The 27,530-nt window shown below is 36.1% G+C and overlaps 1 protein-coding gene across 3 annotated transcripts in view; it reads left to right on the forward strand.

Annotated features, from left to right (window-relative positions):
- The window catches only part of MTM1 (myotubularin 1), a 55,770-nt gene that overhangs the window by 8,269 nt on the left and 19,971 nt on the right, over positions 1–27,530 (forward strand). For all 3 annotated transcript variants that reach the window (XM_050964747.1, XM_050964749.1, XM_050964748.1), the window contains exons 2-7: positions 8,091–8,159; positions 9,292–9,364; positions 11,357–11,451; positions 12,718–12,828; positions 13,747–13,848; positions 26,299–26,382. In XM_050964747.1, the coding sequence (XP_050820704.1) occupies positions 8,100–8,159; positions 9,292–9,364; positions 11,357–11,451; positions 12,718–12,828; positions 13,747–13,848; positions 26,299–26,382 (525 nt within the window). In that variant the 5' untranslated portion in view covers positions 8,091–8,099. The remainder of the gene's footprint in view (positions 1–8,090; positions 8,160–9,291; positions 9,365–11,356; positions 11,452–12,717; positions 12,829–13,746; positions 13,849–26,298; positions 26,383–27,530) is intronic.

A 27,530-nucleotide genomic window follows, 5' to 3' on the forward strand; every position in this document is an offset into this window, starting at 1 on the left:
TCCCATCGACTTCTGTACTTCACTGGGTCGAGAAGAGTCGGGGAAGTTGACGGGAGAGCATCTCCCATCAACATTGTGTAGTGTGGACCCTGTGGTAAGTAGATCTAAGCTACATTGACTTGAGTTACACTGTTCACATAACTCAAATTGTGTAGCTTAGACCAACTTTTCCCTGTAGTGTAGACAAGGCCTTAGAAAGGGTGCCCACAGAGAGACTGGGTAGAGGTCACAGTTCTAACTTCCCACTGAATTGTGACAGAAGGGAATCTTAGATTTATTGTGCACTTTTGGAAATTGTCTTAATATTTCCTCTCCTGTATAAAACCTATTGTTGAAGCACTGTGCTTTCAGGTTTGCTCATTCTGCTTATGATTTTAGGAATTTTTCTTTTTCATCTGGCATTTTCTTGCTAACTAACAAGTAAGGGCTGGTCGCCTGCAGCAGTGAGTGTGTATACCAGTGATACTTAAATTGCCTTCATTTTTTCTATAATTCTTGGTGTGTATTAGTTGTATCATTGGCATTTAAATTTGAAAATCTTGAAATTTCTTGAAGCTGAATATCACAACTTCGAGTGTATCGTTTTAACATCATTCTTTAATTCTTTCAGTGTTTAATTTGCAGGTACAATCTGCCTTGACAGTTCAACCTTTTATATGAGAATCATTATTTTCTTTTTAAATATGCATAAACAGAATGACTTAAACCTTCTATTGGCACTTTTAAAATATTTTGATACTTCATCCTATATTATATTACAAGGATGTTGGAACTCTTCTACATGTTTTCATACTCTGCTTATTTTTCTGCAGCTTCCTTTAAACTTTTTGTGACATTTGAAATTCATCTACCTTATTGCTGTCTTCGTCTGGTATGGTTGACCATATCCCCTCTGTGTTAAGGGAAAGTTGTGGATTTCATTGATCATTTTAAGATCATGGATAAAATTGTTTCTGCTTGTCCTGATTTATTTATTCAGTTTTGTATTCTGCTTTCTAGTCCTGACTTCAGATTTTTTGCTTTTATCTTTTGTTAATAAGCACTCACTCTCTTAGCTTAATTTTAACGGAATTCTTCCATGTGAGAGCGATCTCCCTAGATTTCTGCTCTTCCCTACATGTTTATATGTGTGTATGTCTTTTGCACAGTTGTGGAGGCTAGTATTGTATACAAAAAATCCAACTCTGCCAAATGACACTGACTTTGTTTTTTGTCCTTTATATTTTATTATTGGAGACAGGACAGCATCTTTTTCTCATTGCATCTGCAAGTTGTTATATAGGTTGTACAGACTTTTATGTGTTATAGTAACTCTAAAATCTTCTTACGTGCAATTGTTTTTCCACTTATATTTTTCTTTTTATATTCTTTGTTTCCATACTTATATATATCTGCACTGCTCTGTATTTGCCACTTATATTTAAGGTAACAAATTATTTTAATCTATCTGGCTTCATTGTTCCTCATTGCTTGCTATACTTTTTCATTTAAAATCATGTTCAAACATGCAAATATTGATTTCGGTACCATCATCTTTATTTATATGACAAAACTGCAGATCCATTGCAAATCTTAAATAAGTAACTTAATAACATGGGAAAGATCTCTTTTTTGAGTATTGTGTGAGTCTGATGTTACTTGCCTTCATCTCTGATGCAACACTTTCAGTTGTTGTCTGAAAATATAAGCAGACAATTCATATGTTTTTCATACCAGAAATTTGACAGGTCTTCAGATATTAACTTTTTTTTTTTACACAAAGCATGATTTTGGGCAGCACAGAGTGCAAATATTTGGTATCATCATGTATTGTCACTGATGGATTCATATTGTAGACATTGTGATAAGATAAACTATCAGACTTTCTCTCTTTTTTCACCTTATAATTACTAAAGGTGATCCTGGTTTAAGTAAATGTCCCCCATCCTGTTTAGTCACTTCTAGTATTTGTGCATATAATTAACTTCACTATAGTTGCCTATGTCACTTGTGATGAGCCATAATGTCATCCTTTCCTCATGTTACCACTCTACCAGAAATCTAACATTGGTACCTTCTTTGTGCTTTGTCAAATCTGCAGTGAAAGTGGGTCATCAGCCGAGACTGCTATAACATAAAATATATGGCAGAAAACGGGTAAAACAGAGCAGGGCACATACAATTCTCCCCCAAGGAGTTCAGTCACAAATTTAATTAACACATTATTTTTTTAATGAGCATCTTTAGCATTAAAATATGTCCTCTGGAATGGTGGCCAAAGCATGAAGGGGCATATGAATGTTTAGCCTATCTGACACGTAAATACCTTGTAATGCCGGCTACAAAAGTGCCATGTGAATGCCTATTCTCACTTTCAGGTGACATTGTAATTAAGAAGCGGGCAGCATTAGCTCCCATAAATAAACTTGTTTCTCTAAGCCAGTGGTCCCCAACCTTTTTTGTCTGGCAAGTGCCAGACGACAAGCCACGGAGGACCATGACGGCAGATGAGCATCAGCGGAAATGCCGCCGAAATTTGGCAAGGGCCGCCTCTTTGGATGACGCTATTTGTCGGCAGTGAACGTAATCACTGCTGAAAAAAATCTTCAAAAATCCAATACTTTTCCTTTTAGTATTCAAAAAGAAAATGTCTCTCTCCACACCAAATTATTGTTTCATCTTCTAACTGTCATATTGGTGTATTCCTACTTTTTCTTCATCCCAAAGACTATAGAGATGTATTAAGTATATATTTTACTGAATAAGATTTCATTCATTTATCCTATTTGCATATTCTGAAACTAAATGTAGTAAGGAATTACTATAAATGAATGAGGAATCAGTAGCAATTAATAGCAAAGAAACATCTTATATGAAGTGCTTCATGGTAATATAACTGCCATTAAGGTGCTGTGACTTTTTAAAAGCCATTGTTTTTCTGTTCTAATCAATGATAGTGGCTTAAGAATAAGTATCTGTAAAGAAGCAAATGCTATGTTATCAATAACTTACACTAATTACACAACATTAGTTGTAAGTATGCATGCCTCAATGTAATACTCAAATGTAATTTGAATAAAGTTAAATTGATATGTTGGGTACAAAGTGACTTTAAATGTGTCCACATAAGGGTTTGCACAACTATAATAATATCGATTTAAATACTGATTTTAGTTAAACAGTAATTCTCGTATATAGATAAGGCTTTAGAAGACTCATCAATGTCAAAGGATCCTTAATTGGATCCTGGACCCCAAATGAGCCAAATCACTCTTGTTAGGACTCCAGTGATCCAAATTTGGCTCACTGGACATTAGATCCTAATAACGGAGTTGGTGGTGGTTTCCAAACCTTTTAAGAGTCCTAGTGCAGCGGTTTTCAAACTGGGGGTTGGGACCTCTGAGGGGGTCACGAGGTTATCACATGGGGGGTCAGCCTCCACCCCAAACCCTGCTTCACCTCCACCAGTAGGTTTATTATAGTTTTAATTAAAAACACTTCCTTATATATTTTATAAGTGGGAGGGTTGTACTCAATGGCTTGCTATGTGAAAGGGGTCACCAGTGCAAAAGTTTGAGAACCACTGTCCTAGTGAACTTTGCAAATTCTTGAGGGGAGCTGCCAGACTTTATAAGGGGGTTATGAGATGTTCAAGAAAAGAGTGAATGCCTCTTGCTCTCTTCTTCACTCCTGCAGATCTCCCAAGTTCTTTAGGAAGGGTGACAAAACGAGAGGATTGAAGGGAAGTTGAGGTTTTACCCTCTTCTGGACCTCCTGCAATTTGCGGGAGGAAAGAAACCCCACAAGGAACCTCAGTAGTCACTCCCAAACCATGATCTTTGAGTGGGTTTGACAAGCTACTCTCAAGGCTTAGGACCAGATTTTTAGAAGTATTTAAGTCCTAAAGATGCAGTTAGGTACCTGTAGCCACTTTTGAAAATCCCATACCACCAAACTCCTATTGAAATCACCAGGGGTTCGGTGCCTCCGTGCTTTTGAAAATTCCACTGGGTGCCTAGCCTGCATCTTTAGGTGCCTGAATATCTTGTAAAAATCGGGCCTTTGGTGCCTGCTCTTTCAAGCTCTGAGGAAGCTTGGTGAGGCCCCAACCTTATGAACCTTAGGCAGAGCTATTGTAGGTATAGTTTTTTGTTTTTTAATGAAAACTTAGGTCCAAATTATTTTTTAGGTCATATGAACCATCATTCTCTCTCAATGTTACTATATCATGTTTTAATAAACTTGTAATAAGACTTTGAACAACTATATTTTAAATCTGGTTGCTAGAACTCAAGTACATTAAGTAAAAGAACACTTTGTATCTTCTTTTTTCTCTCCTGCACAGTGGCTGAGGGGAGACTGTACCAACTATTTAACACAGTATGTATTTAGGATGTCCTAATACAGCAGGTCTTCGTATGATTCATTTAAAATTTTTCGCAGAAAAGTTGTGTGTCTGTCCAGGAGCTAACCTACCAGCTTTGAGGCTTGTATTTTTACATGGGTTTGTGTTGTGCAGTGTATTTGTGAGGGATTTGTGAGGACAAGGGGGACGATCAGAACTGATTCACTTGAAAATTTCTTACTATGGAGCTAGTGCTGTTGCTGCATAATAATTAGAAAGTTGAAACTATTTTAGAACTATGATGGAGTATGCCTTTGGACTCTGCAGCGATATCACTTTGGCAGTTTGCCAGAAACAACTCTTCTAATCTGTTCCACAGAAGAAACGAAATCAGTGTTTTAAAGGGAAATGTTTAATGTGAGATTTAAAAACCTTTTCTGAAAATCAATTAGTTATTCTAGTCTGAAGGAAAAAAAACAATATCGGGTACTTCTTGAATTGGCAGGTACTGTCAATGAGAACTTGATCTGTTCAAGTAGATCTTCATTTAGAATTTTGTTCATTATCTTATTTCTTCATAAAGTCTTACGCAAAGTTTAATTTACTTGGCTATAGTTTGCATACAAAGTAAGGGTAATGAAGAACTCTTTAGTTTGGTGGTAAGATCTTATCTGATATTAATAGCTTTGAAGAAATTCAGTTTTTGCCATTTCTGGCGATTGGAAATGAAAACTAAATTATTTGACTATTGTTCTGTGACTATATATGAACATGTTTCACTTCTTTGTATCTTTTGAAATAGATAGATGTCAGCAAATGATTTTGTTCCTATCATTACTGAGATCATCACTGAAATATCTAGAAAAACAAGGCTTATGAAGTATTGACAAATAGATTTCCTAAAAGTATTTATGCCGTATGTTCTACTTTGTGTAGCAAACATACTTTTTTGCTCCATTGCAACGTGTACTAGAAAACTTGAGTTTTTCAGTGGGCTGATGGGATGAAAGCAATTTGGGGGTTTTTGTACTGCTGTGTATCAAGGTTTTATAACCATAAATTAGCAAGTATCTAGTAGACTTTTTTCTCCATTCAGTGAAACTCTGCATAAATACAAAGAAAGTAATGGGACTAAAATTATAAGGCCTGTCCTGTGAATTTGATGACTGGGTTTTAGCTATGCAATTCAACTTGTACAGCTACATACAGCCCCAATCAACTCTGTGTGCCTGTAATATAGGAGGAAATGTTGTCCAGTGGCCAGGCAAGGGAATTGAGGGGTTTAGGATTCCTTCAGTCTGTTGCAGTTCCACTACTAATTTGCTGTGATCTTGAACGAGTCACTTGCCCTTTCTGTGCCTTCGTGCGCTCATTTTCTATGCTAGATGCCTGCCTGCCTACCTACCTCACTCATATGGGTGGTATAAGACTTAACTTACATTTGTATAGTTTCTAATATAAGATGAAAGATAAATACATCTTATTGTTGTTCGAGAAGAAATAAGGACTCTGAGCTCTGAATTACATGATTTTTGTAACTAAATTCTCAGTCTTAATGTTGTATTTATCTTCCCTCACCGTTTATTTTTAAACTTGTAACTGAATATCTTTAAGGGGGATTTCAGTAAATGCTCAGGTATCTTTGTGAACATCTGTATGTGAAATGGCTTAATGGACAGTCTTTCTTCTTCTTTTAATAAAAATAAATTTGAACCAAGAATAAGTACAAAAAATATCAGTTAAAAGCCAGTTTTAGTTTAAAGAAAATAGTTTCAGCCATTTGACGGTTGAGTATTGAAATATACACAAATGACAGCATTATGATTTAGAAAAGGTTGCAAACTTGTGTTCAATATTTTTTATACTATGAAAATTTGTCTGAAAATTTGCTAGTTCCAAACCACCTTCTCTCACACCTAGTTGCCTTTTCTATTATTAAATCAATACAACTGTGGTTTCTGAGGCATTGTCTGCTGAATACTAGGAACAGTTCGTCCTGAAGGTGGCACAAATAGATACACCACACTTAGTGTTAGAACAGCACACTCAATTTATCTTCCTATGAAACATGGCAAAGGCATTAGAATTGCCTCAGCACTTGGTATGTTCCAAACTGTAAGTTTTAAAACAAAACAATTTCTCAGTTTCATGAATTCAAAGATAAGGTTGTTCTTGAGCTCAACTGGCTAAATGTTTAAATTGAATAAAAATCCAAAATCACTTCTGGGTCACAACCAAAACAAGTTTTGGAGAAAGTTGAAACGGAGATCTAGGAAGGAAGTGATGCTTTGATATGACAGTGTTAAACAAGCTGAATCAAAAGATTCTTTTTTCCTCATGTTTTCATTTGGAATATTAATGGGTTTCTATTTGTTTTCTGAAGGTGTGTTTTTATACTTTCCCCTATTTTTTTGCTAAGCCATAAATCATGGCAGCATGAAATAATTTAAACAGACTTGTAAATAAATTGAATATTAGGATTCCTATATTTACCTGCTCTTATTCAAAAGACAAGCCAGTGAAGTTCTATTTTACCCTTGTGCTCCTCCTGCCCAGAGTATTTTTCCTGTACAGTCACAGCAATTTCAAAACAAGTAGGGTTACAATTTTAAACTGCTGGTATCGCTTCTGCCTGTTTCACACTGCTGCAGCATCATTGGTATCATGCTATTGTGCAGAAGCAGTGGTAGATTAAACCAAGTGACAAAAAGGATCTTTTCAAAAGTCTGCAGGAAAAAAGCCCTGGTGTGTGTATTCCTGGACACAACATTGTTGATTAAGGCTGTAATAAGAGCAATCTTTTGGTTTTATTATCTAAAAGCCACAACCTTTCAAAAGACTGCTTTCAGTTAATAGTTAATCTTAAGGAAAAGTGTCACTGGTAGAAGAAAAATACGTTCCTGGAAAATAGTCTTGCACCTCTGCCCATCTGAGATTAAAGCAGACAGGTTCCCCTTCTGCAAAAATCAGAAAAAATAAACTGAAGCTTGCTTTATACAGTAAATCCTGAAATGGCGCACTTTTGTCTTTAATCAAAACCAGCTTTTTAAACTTGAATTAAAAGGGAAAAAAAAGAAAAGAAAAAGGCAGCCTCTTCATTTAAATATATCAAGGCTACTCTGATCAAGAAAAATACAGCAAACTCCCCCTGCTGGTGGCTTCATGGACGCTTCAATTTGAGGAAGTTGGGATTGTGTTTTCTGACTATAAAAATACTGGGGAATTCCTTCTGTTTTTCCCATTCTGGTCTCTCAATCTTTCTGAAACACTTCTGAGTAAACTTATAAGCTTAAATTTTAAGGTCTGTGCGATAAAATGCCAGTTAATTTAATTTTGTTCCCTGTATTCCTAAATGAAAGTTTAATATAAACCTTCAGGTGACAGATTACAAGGGTATATGTTTCTGTTGTGTAGCAGAACACAATAGCTAAGTATGCAGAGTAATTTACTCCATTAATCACATTTTAAAAATACCCAAAATATATAATATGGACTCCAGGGACTTTTGTTTGGGGCTGTGGGAAGGAATTAAAAAAAAACTAGTATATTATTATTTTTATTATTTTTGGAGGCTTTAAAATATTGTGATTAATTAAATGAGTAAAACATTAGATTGCAAAGCATTTTACAATAAATCTATATATCTGAAATTTTAATAACTTCTTTTTGCAAACGTTCAAAGCCTGTTCTCTCCTGTTCTTACATCTAACTTCTGTATAATATATGCAGTCTAGCTGAAGTCTTCCAATATCTGCTTTCTCGTCAGATCCCCAATATGGCCTCCTCATCACCTAAATATAATTCAAACTCCTTGGAGAGCTCGTCAATTAAAAGGGTGAGTGTAACTTCTTCTCTATTATTGTGGCTATGTATTTTTTTTCCCACTTTTTAACTCAGGTATCCCAGGGGTCATTAGCTTTCAGGTTCTTGAGCACAAAATGAATATTTATTGAGTAACTTTTATTATTCTTAACTGTATAAATTATTTCTATTTCCAAAATTGAAATGCAACTTGAAACAACAATAAACTGTAAGATTGAAGCATCAACCTGTGAAAACAAAGAAATTTCTTATCCCAGGTTTCTGTAGCCCCCGAAAGTCAATCCTGTTTCAATTTGCACATTGCTTTGCACTTTTTCTAGTATTGTTGAATGTTGTAATTTTGTTACTATTCAGCTCTTTTTGTCTTTAGAAAAATTCCGTAACACAATTAATAAACAAGTTGTATCTTACTACATGTAGTAGCTGGCCCACTTTGAGATTAAACATAGTTACCTAAAGATAAGTACTCTCTACTAAACTGCACTCTTTCATCACAAGTATTGGGAGAGGAAGTATTTTTATTTTATTTATTTTAGCTTGATTTATTCTGAGGCAAATAGATGCTGCTTCTTCATTACTTGGTGGACTGTGTATCCTTGCACTTAAGTAGCATAACGGAAGTTGGTTTACTTGCTATTTAAAAGTATTTCTCACTACCTTCTACAGAAATACTTTTGTTGAACTACAGCCTTGTCACTGTTCTTTCTCTTAAAATCTTTATTAAAAAATATAAGTGCCAAATGTGCAAAGTGTATCTAATAGTGAGATGAACATTTTGCTTATATAACTATTTGAAAAGTGGGACAGATTTTTAAACTCTTGAACTAAGCAACTCTGATGAATAACTCTTATTCTAGACAATTGGAAGCTACAAAACCTTTCGAGACATTGAGATGTAGACATTTTATTCCAGTTAAATGCAAAAATTATTTTTGAATATTTCTTTAGCAAATAACATTAAGCACAGAGCTGAATTATTATTTTAGGGGTTCCTTATTATTTTGCTTTGCTATGTCAGTTCCTGTACTGAAGTTCCTATTCCTTTATGTACTAGATATTTCGTGTTTTAAAACAATTTATAGCTATAAGATTTGAAAGAGTTGCACTAAGTATGAATTTGTTTTTATACCAACCTTTCTCTTTAGATCCCAAAAGATGGAACTAAATGGGAGCAAAATGAGGAAATACCTCGTCTACCAGGAGAAACTAGCATCACAGGTAAAAAATTATCATTGAACAATCTAACCTAGTGCATATTGAAGGATTAGTAGGCCATATATATGTAGTTTCATCTCTGCACTGTTGTGAATTTGTAGTGGAGTAACTTTTAGTGAACTCCCGTAAACAAACATTTTATTTTAAAGAACATTGTTGAAGTCTGACGTCCACGGAGTGCAAACCCTTAAATGCAAGGAAATGCCAGGATAAGGGTAACCTCTTAGTTGTAACTTACTGCCCATACAGCATGTTTGCAATGACAGGACTCCCACACTCCCTTTTTATATGCTGCGCATAACACATCAGTCTCCCTCACACAATAATGTGCAACTTTAACTACAACTTCAGCAACATTAGCATGTGTCAGGGTTGACTTGTGCCCACCTGCCAGGTGTTGCCCTGTTGTGTTAGGGAAGTATGATATTGTAGTGAAGGTTTTTGCATTACAGCATAAGGAAGACTGTATGTAGTGTTTCCTTATGTGTTGGAGACCGAAGGCTGGTCCTTGTGAAGGTGTGTAGTGTATCCCCCTCAGTGGAAAAGTGCTGTGTGGGTGTTCGGGTCCCATTAAAAGGAGTCCTTTAGCTTGACATTTCTTTGGGTATGTCTGCACAGCAACTAGACACCCATGGCTGGCCCATGCTAGCCGACTTGGGCTTGTGGGACTCGGGCTGTGGGGCTGTATAATTGCCATGTAGACTTCTGGGCTCAGGCTGGAGCCCAGGCTCTGGGACCCTTCCACTTCTCCGGGTCCCTGAGCTTGTGCTGGAGCCTGAGCCTGGAAGTCTACGTAGCAATTAAACAGGCCCATAGCCAGAGTCCCGCAAGCCCGAGTTGGCTAGCATGGGCCAGCCGTGGGTGTCTAGTTGCTGTGTAGACATACCCTGGTCTAATGGTTTGTTTTGGAAAGATATCACACTGATGAAAACCTTAACTGGTTTTAAATATTTTTTTAATGTGAATTTTCTAGATTTTTAATAGAGCAAGTGAAGGAGGGAATTGGGGCAGAGTAGATTGGGGGAGGAGGAGTGGCTTCCTGGATTTTCCCTATATTGTTAGTGTACAACAGAATGAGTGGGAATTCTTGATGTGGGGGGTGGGTGGGGAGAATGGGCCAGGGGAATAAGTGGGGAGAAAAATGGATGTACTGCACAATGATATCTCTGTTTTTAATGAGAGCAGTAATAACTACTATAAGATTTCTTCACAAAGCTTATGATAGATTTTAAGAGCAGTTATTTGTATATGTAGTAGTATTTGCTGCATTGCAGATGCCCTCACTAATTGGTAGTAGCGGTACTGATGTATTTAGAATGCCTCCAGGGCTCCAGTATTTGCAGTATAGGCTACCCTGTGAACTGTTCTTTGGCTCTGGTCAAAGTGAAATTGAGTAGTTCTCTCCAGGATGAACTGTTAATGATGAGCCCCATCACACCTCTACAAATAGAACTGTGTACCTTGACACGAGAACTTGTTGCAGAGCATCAAAAGATGAAACAATATCAACATTAAGAATATGTTCACTTTGGAATCTTAAAGGTACAGTCCAACAGCTATAAAAGAGAGAGATTTTAAATCTCACTCACTTCCTCATGTTTGTGTAGTTCTTTCACACGGGAGTGAGGAAGAGGAAAATACCAATGTAGTTAGAAATCAACAGACTCGGGGCGTGTGTAGAATCTGAAACATTCAGCTTTTTTTCTAAAGGTCTATTAATTCACATGTAAAAGTTTTCCCCTCATGCAGATCCTTCTCTTAATAAAATTTGTATTATGAGTACAGTCATCCTTTTTAAGTATGTATTATAAGTACAGTCATCCGACGAAGTGGGTATTCACCCACGAAAGCTCGTGCTCCAATACGTCTGTTAGTCTATAAGGTGCCACAGGACTCTTTGATCCTTTTTACTGCTTCTTATTAGTGTTGTCCTTAACTCCTAAATTATGCTTTTTTCATAATTTTTTAAAGGTAAATGCTGTTTCTCATTTACAGACAAGGAAGTTATCTACGTATGTCCATTTAATGGTGCTGTTAAAGGAAGACTGTATGTTACAAACTACAGACTATACTTAAGAAGTGTGGAACTAGTGAGTAGTGCTTGTAAACATTTTCACAATGCAAATCTGCATAACTGAAGACCAGTAATAAGATGCAGTAGTTTGTTGTTGTTTTGGTCCCTTCTGGCCTTGAAATCTATGAATTTCTGCCCGTGGAACTGCACTGGTGGGGGAATAGCAATGGCTGTTCAAGAAATTATGAGTTCAAAACAGAATAAAACTAAATCACGGGCTGCTCTGTTGTAATCAGACTCAAGGTCTTAGAACCCTTGAACTGAGATCATTGCGATCTCAGACAGCTTTTATTACTTGGATGCAAAAAGTTGGCAATATTTAGATGCAAAAAAAGTGGGCAATTTTCCTCTTCAGTGCTAAAGTTCATTGCTGTGACAATAGTTTTACATTGCCAATACAAGAGTTATTTATTCCTGCAGCAGAGTTCATGTGAAGAAAAATAGAGCTGTCACAAAAAAGATTTGTGTTGTTAGCAAAAGGAAGCTGATATTCAGTTAAGATAGTAGCAGAAATATTAACTTGTAATAATCAATATGGTATTAATTTTACTGCAGAAATCTTTATTTTAAAAAAGTTAGTATATCATTTTTCAGGTTTCGTTGTCTTAGCTTAGTTTGTACTCTTACAAATGAATGCAGGCAAGATTGTGGTGTTGCCTTCGAAAGATGAAAACAATTTTCTCAGATATCTATGCAGTCATTTATAATTTCAAACATTAACAGAAAATTACGAACTAGCTCAACTTATTTTAAAGCTATATTTTTCTTAATTATATGAATATTGTTAACACTTTTGAGAATGAATCTATTTGTCAGACAGATCCAAGCCAATAGTCTTACTAGAACTTTAGCACCTCTGGATAACTAGCTATATTCTTCTCAGTTCACTGATTTCTATTCTATCTGCAATTAGACAGTCAGAGCTAATGTAATGTCACTACAAGGTGTCTTCTGTGCTTTTCCCTCTTTTCCTGCTTCATCAGTATCTTGAGTGAAACGAGACACAAATTGGCAATTCCTGAAAAAATCAGATAGGCAGGGATATAGTGACTTCACAATTTTTCAGCATACATTAGGGAGGAGGACTTATCACCAAGTCGGTTTTGGGTCTGCATTGTAAAGTTAAAGCAAGAAACAAACTCATTTACAGAATACATGACACCTGCTATCTATATTTTATGACTATAATAGACTACATATCTTGTGATTTTAAAGAAGTTTTGTCTGAAGCTTAATGGCAGTAATACTGTATTTACTTTTATATTTTATCTTTTCCTTCCAGGATCCAGTTGTGATATTAGATGTTCCTCTGGGTGTAATTGCAAGGATTGAGAAAATGGGTGGAGCTTCAAGTAGAGGAGAAAATTCCTATGGACTAGATATTACTTGTAAAGTAAGATTTGCAACAATTCATTAAAAAGAGAGAATTCATGGATGTCTTTTGCAGAAATTAGAAAACAAAGCATTTTGTTCATCCAACAATCAATGGGATTTTAATCACTTTCATAAAAGAAGGCCATAATTCATGCACCTATAGTTCCTTATTTTATGGACCCTAAAGGTCATTAATATATTATTTTATGTATTTCTTAAAAGACCCACCCATTGTCTTATAGGAAGGGTCAAATAGTTGTACTGGGTTTCATTGCCAGAAAAAGGATCTTAACCCAAAGGTGCAGGCATACTTGTAAAACAATACATCCATTTTCTTAAGTGTCACAAGATTTGTGGCTATGTATATTGCCACAGAAAATATGGTCATGAGTGGAGTTCCTTTTTGATAATCCAGGAGTCCTTTATATAACTCTTGAATAGAATATGTAAGCCACAGAGTCTGTTCTCCACAGTAACATGCAAATTTCTTAATTTTAAAGTTAATCAAGAGGAAACGTCTGAGGACAGTGTAGTCTAGACTGCTTGTTGGCAAAGTACTAACGTTGTAAACATAGAATAACTCATAATCCTCAAACATTCAATAGCCCATGAGACTTGCTAGAGAATCAAATAATATTGCTTCTGACAGTTTTAAGCCAAAGGGGAGGAGCACCAGTATTGCACGGTAAGGTAAAACTCTCTATTCCAATCATATGTTGCATGTGAAGTTATAAAATTCTTTATGCCCTAAAATAAAGTACCTTTTTTTTTAACGCCAAAAAGTAGGAGATGTCTTTAAAATGAACATTCATATTTGTTTTTGATACATTGAGTACATTCTAAATCATGTTAATCATATAATACAGTATTTATAAACAAAGTAAAGATACTGTATTACTTTGCTTCTTTTTTAAAAAGGTAATTGTCCTCATTTTAGGATATGAGAAATCTACGGTTTGCACTGAAACAAGAAGGTCACAGCAGAAGAGATATATTTGAAATCCTTACAAAATATGCTTTTCCCCAGTCACATAATTTGGTAAGTTAGCACTATTGTACCGTTTAATCCCTTTTTTAAATGCAGAATTATTTCCTCACCATTCTCAATTAATCTCTGTATCTGGTGACAAGCACTGTAGATGCATAGAATTATAGGACTGGAAGGGACCTCGAGAGGTGGTCTAGTCCAGTCCCCTGCATGACTACTTAAAAAAAGAGTCACTATCCCATGCCTAATCTATACAGAAGAGCTGTATTTCTTGAAATTCGTTTATATTAAGATCTTTGCCATTTAAAAACATCCAAGTATCTCTACTATTATTAAATACATAGACTTGTATCTTTCCAGTCCCCTGTGACCCATACAGTTATCGTCATTGCCGGTCAGAAAACATGAGAAGTTACATCTTTCTTGGTCATGTTAATAAAATACTATTTAAGCTGTTTGATTTCTCCCCTCCTCCCCCCAAACACTGAATTGTTTGGCAGTCTCCAAAGCAATCAGAGTTCCTTGGTGTTGCTGAAAATATGATTTCATAGAATAAAACTGACATTTATGGGCAAGTACTCCATAATGTAGACTCCTCTTAGGCATTTTGGAATAAAATATTTGAGTGAATGAAATTTTGTATTGTGCAAAAAACAGAAACAAACCCTATGAGGGACAAGAAATATATAACTTCTGCTTGGGAAATAAAATAAATGCCATTGCAGGTTTAAGCTTAGAAAAATTGCTTTCATATTTCATAAGTGAATATATATATATATATATATATAAAAAATATGTATGTTGCATCAATTGGTATAATTATACCAACTTTTTGCTTAAAATTCAGCTCCCCTGCTCTGTTTCCTCCCTGGTTAACAATCTTTAGTGCTCTAATAAAATGTAAAGCACAACCAGCCTTTGAAACTTACAAGTTACAGGTAAATGATTGCACATTTTTGCAAGAAAATAAAATTTCTGAGACAAATGATAATTCTAAGTGCTTTACATGTAAAGCCTTATTGCCCTGGCCTGTATTCTGAATCAGTTGCTTAGTTACCATCCTACTTAGGCCATGTCTAAACTTCAAAAATAACCATGGTTAAACATACAACATGGTTTGTCCACAAGCATCTTTAAACCTGGTTATTTTTATATTGTACACGGGGCCATAAATCAGAGTTGACACTCAGTGTTGTGTGATTAATTCTGCCCCAGAGACTTTCTCCACAGTGCTTAATTACTCAGTTGGTAAGAAGTAGGAATTTAATGATGTAAATTATGCTATAGTTAGAGAGAATTTTCCAGTTTCAAAAACAAATGTTCAGAATATTTGCAGCTGCTAGTTGCTGTTTAGAAGTGGCACACCAGTCTGTCATATACTTACATCTAATCTCCTTGTAAAAATATTTCCAACTTTCAAATATTTTACTTATGTTCCTTCTAGGGTGCCTTGGTACTATGTATGCTTGATGCTGTCCCTGGTGACACAGCTTGATATTTTAAGAGATTCTAAGGACCCCTTTCATGCAGGTCCCATAATTGGGTCAGAGTAGCATGGATTCATTTTTATTAGTGTATCCAGGCAACCTTCAAATACAATGTGATCACAGTAACTATAGCAAACATTAGCACTGCTTATTTGCAAGGAATAAAACATGCAGCATAAACACAAACTAAAAAGGAAATATAATAGTACAAACAATATTGTTAATGCCCTTAATAAACCTTGTTGCAAAGAATGATAAAGGATTACATTTAATACATATTTGTGGTCAGAGCCTAACATTGGCTCTCAAGGTAGGCTGGATTGTGAGAGTGACTACAAGTGAATGATGTAGAATGAATTGCTGCATCCTGTGCCCATTTGTTATCTTCTAAGTTCAGGTTCAGTCCTCCGTAGTCTCCAAAGTCTCGTCCACTCTATACACTCCTGACTAGCCTGTTTGATGAGTGTAGTAAAAATTCACCACACATACACAAGCCCATAATTTAAAGAACCCCTCTTCATGTGACTGATAAGACATTAAAAGTCTTTCCTACTGAATCCAGGGCGTCTACAGTCCAATCTCACGGTAGTGACCAGTCTTTAAAGAACCCCTTGCCCTCTATCTGTGTGCTTTTTTTTGCACACAGTGTTCAGAAAAGAATCATCATTAGCTAATTTAGGACCTTGTGCACTGCTTCCTGGTATGGTGCTTTGTAAAAGTCAGCGTGCATGGGGTTATTGAAACTATTTCAGCCTTCTGAACCACTTGTTTCCCAACATGTCTGTCTTCTGAGATGGTTAACTAGAAAATCACCCTTTTAGCTATCAAATCCAAATAAATATCATCTGCTTTAATTCTCTTAGGAAAAAAAACAAAAACAAATTTAAGAGAATTATATGGAAAAGTCACTGAATCAAATATGAATCGGAATGTGATCAGTAATTGTTTACTACTTGTTTTCTTGGAATACTGTATTTAAAGAGTTTTAAAATGTGATACATTTTTTTAAAAGTGAAAAGTTTTATACCATGGATTCTGTGCTTCCACAGTTGTGGTTGTCGACTTCAATAACTTGCAAAACAGAGCAGGAAATGCATCCCTTTGTTTCTTTGGTTTAAATAATGTGCTCAACTATAGCAAGTGACTCAATTTTTACTTTGAAAATAAAAATGAAAATTATCATTAAATGTATTAGCAACTTTTAGAACTAAATATTTCGCTTATTACTATTTTGGTCATTTGGAACTTTTAGGGGGTTTGTTGTGTACATAGTTGTGTTTTGCAGCTCAGTTTTAGTTTAATGCTCCAAGGTTAGCCATAGGCATAGCCATCCATTGCAGATGTTTTTGAGCTGCTGTTCTTTAAGCAAGTGCCTTACATTTGTCATCAGTCTGTTGCCATGGATATTTTTGAAGTACTGTAATAATGTTAGCAAACTAGCTGTTTTCACTTTTATTTGTCATGCGATACAGTTTTATAGGTGGCAGTTAAAGCAAGCTGTTGAACCTGAATAATAAAGAGTATGTTTGGTTAAACTCCACTAAGCATAATCTCTTCATAGATGTACTTTAAGAGCTATTGCTAAATAGCTTTTATAGCCAACTTATCAGAAAAAACTTTGTTTTTAAGAAAAATTTTAAAATGTATTGCTTAAGTTTCATAACTTCTAAATGCTCTTCTGCATATCTTTAAAAAAAAAATCAGAGGATGCCTTCCTTGGAGAAGATTCTACTTTCCTGCTTTGTCAGGTCCTGACATGATTGGTGTGGGTTTCAAATTGCCTGTTTGGGCCAGCCATTGCCTAGGTAGAGTGCACCAGGAGGAGATGTGTGATTTTTATGATCCTAGCTCCTCCTCAGTCTGCCCACCGGGCTTGTATGCTTCCCTTGGGATAAAAGACTGTTAAGTGGAAAACTGTATCACTTCCAGCCTGCACTGTGGTAGCGGGGAAGACTTTCTCTTGTGATAACTCCTACCCTACTCCATGGCAGTCTCGTGGTACATTAATAGTCAGAATAGACTTAAATTATGGGCAAATGGCCTGTTTCTTCTGGCTGAATAAGTAATTAGTGCCATGTTTCGATGGTCTTTGCTGACAAGATCAGCGTTTTGTTGACTATCGGCTTTTGGGTCTGCAAGGAGTTTTCTCCCATGGCAAATTGGCTGTTCCTTAAATATTTTATTATCTTGTCTAAAGTGTCTGTCAGAGATCACTTAATATAGACTTCATTACTGAGCCAGGGAGGTTCCTGGCAGAGGAAGAGTGAGTAGGCCCATGTGAAACGAAGCTATTCATTTAAGACCTATTACATTGTGATGCATATGGAAGAGTCCCTTATGGTTTTTGGTTGGTACCACGTCTAGTCCAAGCACAGGGTGGGAGTAAGGTGACTAAGGGATGGGTTGAGAGCTGGCGTGTAGACAGGCCTTATGATCAGAATCATAGTTGAGATACTCTGATGTGGAGGCTAGATTTCTTCCTTAGGGAACTGATTTTAGGGAGTTTCAGCCCAGTGATCACAGAGAGTGATGAGTGGGGACACTGTGCCTTCTGCCCTGTCTCATGTTTTGGACCTCTTTAGGCTCTCACATGAACAGATTTATGACAGACTGAACATGGCTTTGCAATTAAAAAAAAAAATCATTATCTAGGGAGGTACGGAGAGGGCTTCAGGTCTTTTTGTTTTGTTTTGTTTTTTAAAAAGCTCAAAACATGACTCTGACCCGTGACTCTAACTAAATTTTGAGCTCTCCTATGGGACCCTGAGAGCTATGAAGTTAGGTGTGATGGGTGATCAGTAAGTGGATGCACTGTGGTGCATCTAAGGTTGTCACCTACCTTCCAACCTCACTTGGTATCTCCCCATGTGAAAGCATGATTTTCTTGCTCTGGTGTTTCTCTTAAATTGTTTGCCGTGCTTCTTAACAAAATGCTTCCTTGCTAGGCTATATAGAACTAATTTGCCTGAGAGAAATCCTTAAATGAATGCAGCTTCTAAAGAACAAACTTAAATTGCCCATCATCTGAACAGTGTTATATACTCAGATCATATTTTTTAAATCTGAAATAATCTGTGTGTTTCAGATGTTTAATTTCTGCCTAGCAGCTGCTTCATTTCCTGTTCTTGGAACTATATATTTAGATTCTTATATGGTTGTCCATCACCGTGGTATTAGAGCTCACTGTATGCACTGTGGGCTGACGATATTCATTTAACCACTGTTTTCTGCTGGAGCAAGGGGTTTGAAGAAAGCAAATTTACTTCGTATAGGGAGGCCTACCGACTCCTGTACCAACCAGTGGGTAGTACTGACCTCAGCACTCATCAAGCCAAAAAGGAAACAGCAGTGAGGCAGAAAGTCTGATGAAGAAAAAGGCTAGGTTAACAGATCCATCCCTGATGCTGAGCTCTGCTTGTTAAAGGCACCGCCCATCTACTAGCTCCCTGCATTATGTTGTGAACACATTTTTATTCTAATAATTTAACAGTTACAAGTCTATTTGTGTCTGTGGCTTTTTATGTATTTACTATAAATAGTAAAATTATCTTAAATTTGTGATTATATAAAGTTACTATTTGTTTATCATTGACACCTTTGGGTCTTAGGTCCTCAACGTGAGGCTGTTGAAATTTCTCTATGCCTCAGGGTGTTTTGATTTTTGACTGTTACAGAAGCAGAGTAAAAGTTGATCCTGACCATCAGGCACCGCTTTATGCTGAGTATAAATGCTGCTCCATATGCTCTCAATGTTTTCCTTCAGGACCTAAGTCTGCTTAGCATTAGGTGTCCGATTTGGTGAAGAGACCTAAAAAGGAAACTCCAAGTAGCTGCCTTGCACAGAAAATAACTTATCTGAAGAGCTGGTAAAGATAATTTTACAGAGGGTGAAGGAGACAAAAAGTCATATTGCAGTCTCCTGTGCCTACAATCCCTATGTTAAGCATCTTGGGTCGCTCTTTTAAAGTAAAGAAAGGAAGGGCTGTGCTTTGCAAGCCAGCTTTCGTGTGGATGACTGACTTCAAGGAAGTGGCATATTCCCTTGCATGGTGCATTAAGCCTTGTCAGTACCAAAAAGCCCAAAGGCAAGGTTTTTAAGAGGTTCCAGAGCATTTAGTCAGCTTGGGTCCTGACTATTGTGCAGTAAGGCTGCATGATCAGGTTTCAGAAAACACTCCAGATTACCGCACTCTGAGGATATTTTTGTACTCCTTAAATATAAGGGTGAGATCAGGCTGGCGAAACACTCCTAAGGTTACCATATTTTCAACATATGGAAGCAGATTTAGGTTTCAATCCAGCAAAACACTTGCGTAACTTTTATATGTGTGAGCACTCATTTTGACCTCAGTGCAACTATTTATGTGAGTAAAGTCATGCACAGGACTTTGCAAGCCTGGGGCCCTACTGTTAATACTGCAACAGTTAAATCTGTATGCATGATGGACAAGCTATCAACTGAACAGGATTCAAAACTACTAAGCTACTTTGCTTTTTTTTTTTTTTTAAAGTAGAGCAGTAACTTTGAAAGTAAACTTTAAAGGAGTTACCATAATATAAGCCACTCCATGCCCTAGTGTTGTCAATTTTAGTTGTACTTATGGAATTATTTTTTAAAATTGTATATGAAATTCATGACACCTTAAATTAGGTATAAATTGTCTTTTTAGGTGGCTTTGTAGGCTTACTATTTTTTATAACTTGTATTAAAGCTGCGTTTTGCAGCTAATATCACTTTTTCCTTTTTGAGAGTAGGAGAGTGAGCTAAACTGTAAACCGAGTAATTAAAAGCAGCATTTACAGTACACTTTTTGGATTTAGAGGAGCTGCATTTTAACGCCGTAATCACGTAAGTTTTGTCTGGTGACATTTAGATGCAGTGGCTCTTTTTTTCTTTTCTTCTTTTTTTTTAAATTGAATGATGGGTGAAAAATACCAGCTTGATCAGTCAAGTGAAATATAAAGATTAACATTAAATATCTGTCTTATGCTAAGTGGTATCCATATGGCCAACTAACACAAGTCTTTCTAAACCTTAGAACCTCCAGGAATCTGGGGGAATTTCTATTGGGAAAATACACTGCATGCTAGAGAATTTCATTTACTTTTCAGTTTATAAAATGTATCTATTAGGTACTCTTGGCATGCATACAAAATTTACGTAATTTTAAAATCCTAAATTGACACAATACCAAACTCCTAGAACCCTGTCTCCTGTAGTGGAAAGCACACTGACCTAAAACTAATGTGTTAAAATGTGTCTTTATGTATAAGAGCAACACATTAGTTTAGTTTATTCATCCCAGATTCTAATATCCAATTCATGTGTTTGGGTTATTTTTTTTCTCCATTTCCCTGTGTGCTGAGACACTGAAAATCAATTAAGTTAGTTTCACTGTTAGGATCTTGGCACAGAAATGCTTATTTTTAAAAAAAATTTCCAGGGAATTTTTTAAAAAACAGATTGTTAGGGAAACATTCTATGACCGTATTATTTTTATTTGCACATGTGTATATGCACGTATAGATGTGAACTGTAATGTCACTTGTCAAAAAAATTGTTCCAAAATTTCCCTTGTGACGTTGTCTTTTATGAATCAGTGCATGGAAAAGCTAATTCCTGTTATATAAAGGCATATATATTGTTTGAACAAACCTGATTTAAACTAGAAAATCCAAAAATAAGATATGGAGCTTAGGGTATTATGTCCTTAATTCACCCTGTCATGCTGTAAAGCACAAAAATACATTGTCCTATGCGTACCTGCTAAAGTAACAAAATTGTCACGGATATTAATACATCCTCTGTCAAGTAGTGCACTCTAATGCTCAGAAGGTTGTTGAATTGTAGCAATGAAAAAAATGGTTAGTATATGTCAATATTTTAAAAGCTGGAGACTTCTGTATAGAATAGTAAGTAGTCTTGAATTGTGGGTGATATTTGAGGCTGTACAAGTTAGCGGGGCTGGTTCACATGTTGACTTTGTGCTGTTCAGTAAGGAGGGACAACTTAAGTAATTTTATTTAGATTTAAAAAAATACTCAAAGTACTGAGGTCAATTGTTTTAAGAACCAAATAAGAGTGGCATAAATGCTTAGATTTCTCAGTTACTGCTGCTGTGGGCAGCTGGCCATACATCTGCAGTGAAAAAAGCTGATGGGGGAAACTCACATTAGCAGACATTGCTATATGTACAGCAACATTTTTTGTTTTTTTGGCACGTATGCCTCTTGGTAGGTAAACTCACAAAGTAACAATGAAAGGTAATGCACAATATAATCAGTAGTCCCTGGAATAATATTTTATTGTTGCCATTATTGAATATTGAGTTACTGTTATTTTGCATATACACTTAATGAAGTAAACTACAAATTCTGCTTTTTGATATAGAGTACAGCCTGCTGCAGTATGTGTTTCTTAACTTCACATTGTAAGTGTTAGGCTCCCACAGCCCAGCTAATACTCTGAGCACTTGACAGTGGTTAGAATTCATCTGATATATAAAGGTGTCAAGTTACTTGAGTTCAGTAATATTTTTAACCATTCAGTGTGCTCCAAAACAGTAACAGGTGGATATTTCTTTCTAATAATACCTGTCAAGAGTTCTGTACCTCATGGAGAACACTTTTGTTTTCAGTCCACCTCATTTTCACCCTCAGTTGTCAATTCTTATATAAACTACAAACCTTTAATTGTTGAGAAACATCAGCTGGGGGATGAGGGACTATTATATTTCTGACGTTGAGAGCTAAGAATGAAGAATTTCCCTGCCACTTTGCATCTCTAGCAATAAAAAAATCAGTTACGCTTTTAGAACATTACAGTAGGGCTGCACTTTTGGTGGAACTGAAAAGTCTATAGCTAAAGCACTTCTATTCTTAGCATGTCAGTGGTCTAGAGTAAAAATTGTTAGTTAACATTGGTGTAAAGGAAGATAATTTTAAAAATTAGTTTATATAAGATTGATAGGAGTGGCAATGGGTCTTCATGACATGGTTTTGCAAAACATTTTGACTTGAAGCTTCACCCTGAAATACTTCTCAGCAATTTAAGTACGACAGTGTGAGGTTATTACATTTCAGAAATAATCAGGTTTTAATTACTATGCAAATACAAGATGTTTGATTTTCATTTGTAGGCAAAATCAAGTAAGGGTTGCATGATTAGCTGAATTGTAGTAATAGCATCCTAAAGCTAAGGGTAATGACAACTTTGTTTTAAATGTTTTTGCTGTGAAGGTAGCAGCTTTTCATTGAATAACAGAGTACAGTAGTGAGTTATAGTATATAGAAGGGGTGAATCCAATGAGTTAAAAACAGAAAAACCTGTGTGCCAGGATTGGCATTGTTTGCAAGTGGTGTTTTTTTCAATGCTCCTCTTTTTGTTTTCCATAGTAGCTGTTATCCTACATTCACTGTAAAAAGACCAGTAAAACAGTTACTAAAAATGGCTAAACCAGGCTGTCATGTGACAATCTCCACAGTCAAAATTTTCTTCTCCTGTAGTGTTCCAAAAATCTCTTGCTGATGTCACAGTATATAAATAGTTTATTTTCATATATGAAGTGGTGATGGTAAAGTTAGATGTTAAAGTTGAATGTAAGCCTAGGAGGGCTTTGCAGAGGAAGAGGCTAACATGTATATTGAGAATTTGAGTTGGCTTTCCACAGAAGTGAACAGAATTATTCATGTAGTAAATGTAAAAATTTTACCAATGTCAAAAGTTGGTTGAAAGCTTTTTTCATAAAATGCTAGGTTTCTCCTACTCCTTCCCTTGCCCACAAATTCTTTGGTGATGGATACACCGTTAGTGCTTTATCTGTAATCAGTGAAAATATTTTCATCTGCCTAATTGGTATCTTTAGTGGATTTATTTGTTTAGGTTTTAAGCTTTTTAGGGAAGGAACTGTCTTATTTGTATTGCCAAAGCCAAGCATTGAAAAATCATGAGTCAGACTGCAAAAAATCTTGGACTTTTAAAAAATGTTGAGGTGGTTTCAGAGTCTCTGTGGTTTACTTGCTTCACTTTGCATAAGTAAACAGTCCATTGGATCAGGGGCTTTGAACTTGAGTCCTCCCCATCCTAGGTGAGTGCCCTGATCACCAGGCTTCCCTGATCCAGGCTCTGTACTGCAGTGTGGGAGACTCAAGTTCAGATCCCTGCTCCACGTCAGGCAAAGGGGTGAATTGAACCTAGGTTTCCCACATTCCTGGTGAGTTTCCTAACCACTGAGTTAAAAGTTATAAGGATGATGCTACTGACACCTCCTTCTCTGACACCTCTGCCCACTTTGATTCCAGTCCCCCAAAATCAAAAGGTTTCAGTAGTGTTATCAATTCACAAATAGTTTCAGGTTGGCTGAAACTGTATTTTTCATTAAATAAACTATTAAATGAAAATTTTTGCCCAGCTCTAGCTGAAAGAGGTCTGATGAGAAGTGTCAGTGGGAGACAATGACTTAAATGCTTATTGCCTTGCCTTTAATGGTATGCATCGGTGGAATATGCAGTCAAGAATCTTTAGCTCAGTTAATCATAGAATCATAGAAGATTAGGGTTGGAAGAGACCTCAGAAGGTCATCTACTCCAAACCCCTGCTCAAAACAGGACCAACCCCAACTAAATCATCCCTATAATGAAGGTCCTTGTTAGGGGGATGAATAAAAATTTAGATAGTTAACTGAGAAAAGACTTCAAAAATGTTTACTGCTTGTGAAACAGTCATGCCTATGTTTATTAGAGACTGAAAAAGGAAGCAAATTCACTCTCTAGAAACTGTTCTGCTTTGGATATTTAAGTATTTTGCTCTGAAAGAAAAGCCTAAGATGAGAGTGGAGGTGACAGTGGAGAAATGAACTATATTCGGTCTTAAACATTAGCATTTGACTTGTTTTGTCTTCTTACAGTGTCTAGTCTTTTAAAAAGAAAAAACTTAAGTGGAAGGCAGAGGGGGAATGTTTAGCTTATTAAAGCAATCTCTACCACATTTTTCTTCTCTAATGAGTAAGATCATTGATAGTTACCAGACCTATAATTTGGATGGTATATGTACAATATATGCTTTTTATTAATAGCTTATTCAGCTCCTGTATAAAGATACAGAAGCACAGTAGGCCTCCACTTTTTAAATCCTTTCATCTTTTACCAGAAATATTATAGCAAACCTAAAATTTATTTTGAAAGCATGTAGCATGCTGGGATTCTCCTCCTAGATCAGGGGTTGGCAACCTTTGGCACACAGCTCGCCAGGGTAAGCACCCTGGTGGGCCGGGCCAGTTTGTTTACTTGCCGCGTCCGCAAATTTGGCTGATCATGGCTCCCACTGGCCATGGTTTGCCATCCCAGGCCAATGGGGGCGGCGGGAAGCAGCGTGGGCTGAGGGATGCACTGACCAACGCTTCCTGCCACGCTCATTGGCCTGGCATGGCGAACTGTGGCCGGTGGGAGCCACGATCGGCTGAACCTGCGGACACGGCAGGTAAACAAACTGACCCGGCCTGCAAGGGTCCTTACTGTGGTGAGCTGTGTGCCAAAGGTTGCCGACCCCTATCCTAGAGGATAGTTCAGATAAATATATTGAAAAGCTCCACATGCTTCCTTCATTCCATACTCTTATAAAGCTTCATGTCGTCTTTGCATTTCATAATTGTGTTGTGCTGTTATATATTTTAATGAGAGACAGCAGATTTTGGCACAATTCAATTGACTGCTTATATTCTAGCTTTTCTAAGGTTACCTAATAAAGTCTACAAGTCCTGAAAGGTGAGCATTATCTATTGTTAATTAGCTTTCTTCTCAGTTTGTCAACTCTGAGTTAATAGTTGTTCACTTGACTACTAAAGGGAACTTATTTCTCAATACCATGTTCTTAAATTTCTGTGGTTGTGCTCTTAAAGTTTTAGATCATCGTGTTGTTCTAACAAAAAGAGACTAGAATTTGTATATCTAGATGTTTCAAAATAAGACCTGAATGACACACTATACGCATGGGAGCACAGAGTCCTGCTTTAAATAAATCTTTTTTCCCATTGTAAGCATTCATCCCCTCTACGGACAGTTTTCTCATTTCAGTTTTGAAACTTGAAATTAAAATAAGGGTTTCCCTATGTCATTCTACATCTGAAAAAAATTTTTTTGTTTTGATGGTGAAACATACAATATGGCTACTTCTAGATTGGGTCACCAGCTTCTTGATTTATTTTAACAGGAAATTTATCATTGTTAGGAATATTTAATTGCTGGCATAGAGTACCAGAGACAGCTCATTCTTATTTTATTTTTCAGTGATTGAATTGGGGAATGTTTTAATTTTCCAGTGAAAATTCTAAACAAGTATGAATGTTTCTCAAAACTGGTGAACCTAGCTCTATTGAATTATTGAGCTGTACAACCTATAGAAAGCCAGCTTTTATAAAAATTAGGAAGTCTTTTCCAACTCAGTATTAAAGATACTGAAAGGTAAACTGCTTCCTTTGTCCTGAGGTTGCTATATGACCTTAGGAACATCAGCAACAACCCAGTCTGTTGTTCCGCCTTCATGTTTGTGTCTAATGTCTTGAGTAATAATAGCATTGACGCTTACTAGAAAAGAAGTTGTTGACTTTGGGTGGAATATGAAACTACCTGGACTGTACAAAATTTTAAAATAGCTCAAGGAGTCATCTGCTTGAATTAAAGTATTAAAAAAACAAAAAAACTCTTACCGTTTTCACCCTCCTAATTTTCTGGTTTTGTATTACTTTTTTTCAAACTTTGTTTAAAAATTTATTTTAAAACTCTATTTGTCAAATTTACATTGTTTCATTTGAGATTTTTGTGAATACCTAGACTACAATACAGAAAGTTCTGTTTTACATTCATCTGTCACATTTCAACTTTTACTAGAACATACAGTGGAGGTAGCAACACCAGAAAATTGATCTAGTCATTTGGGACATAATGAGAGAGGGTCTTTCTTGTGTAGCTACTTTCAGCTGGAATTCTATGATTAATTCCTTTGTCTTACCTCTTACAGCCTTTTTTTGCCTTTGTAAATGAAGAAAAGTTTGCTGAAAATGGTTGGATGGTTTATAATCCGATGCCTGAATATAGGAGACAAGTGAGTTAATAATAACATTATCTGAAAATGTACAGAGACCTATTTTTTTGTATGTGAATTTCAAAAAGTAGCAAGGTCATTTGTCACCATTTTTGGTGTGTGGGCTGGGGGAAAAAAAAGTGAAAAAGTGAAGTAGAGAAAGGTTGACAGATCTGACAAAAAAAAAAAAGTAAGATTAAAAACAAAATATGGTGGAACCTCAAAGACTGTTTAAAAAAGAAACTTAGCAAAGTGCCTCTGTATTTCTTTTTAGACACTTGATAAATACCATTATAGCACGCTATTATTATTATTATTATTATTAGACAGTTCTCAATGTCTATATTGCATGTAAAATGAATTGTAGGACAACACAGAGTTTGATTTTTACATTGTAAACCCTGCATTTCAGAAGTTTATAAATCAGCTCTAAAAGCTGTTGGGGGTTTTTTTTAGCTGAAATTTTCTGCATGCACTGGTCAGTATATAATATTAAAAAATCTAGAAGTTTTCACTCTGGAAGTCTGTCTTGCTAATTTTGGATATTTTGAGCCCTGCTTCAAAAGTTGAGAGAGTGAGAATATAACAGAGGCAGTTAGGATACTAAGTATGCAAATTCCATCCAGTCTGGTACTTCCAAAAGTTTAGAAAATTGCTTATTATGGAAACTGCACATTCTTTTACAGTGGTTATTTATACGAACATTAGTTCACACTTTGAATTGATATGAAAAAAAGTAACGGCAACAAAGGAAAGGGGCATGGTATACTTAATTTAAAAAGGTATGTTTATTAATTAGGTGAATGCATCTGAGAATAGCACCAAAACTATTTTCATGACATATTGCATAAATACTGAGTTCATTAAAAAGTTTTAAATTCATGTTTACACAACAAGCCATAACAACTCTCTTGGATTTTTTCCTTGTAATTTTCTGATGGGCTAAGGAGTATCCAGATTCACGCAGCATCTGTTTGGTCCGAGGTTTAGAGGCCCAGAAAAGAAAAGGTAAAAATTCAAACACCCACACAAACCCCACTCAGTGTGTGTGAGTGTATGGGGAGCTTGTTAGCCCCTTTGAATTCCCTGATGGGCTGTTGGGGGAATAGTCTCCTGAGTAACATCCTGTTATATCAGTAGTCTGTTTAGCTAAAAGGCAATTATGTTTC

The sequence above is a fragment of the Gopherus flavomarginatus genome, chromosome 8 (assembly GCF_025201925.1).
Source record: "Gopherus flavomarginatus isolate rGopFla2 chromosome 8, rGopFla2.mat.asm, whole genome shotgun sequence".
NCBI classification, from domain to species: Eukaryota; Metazoa; Chordata; order Testudines; family Testudinidae; genus Gopherus; species Gopherus flavomarginatus.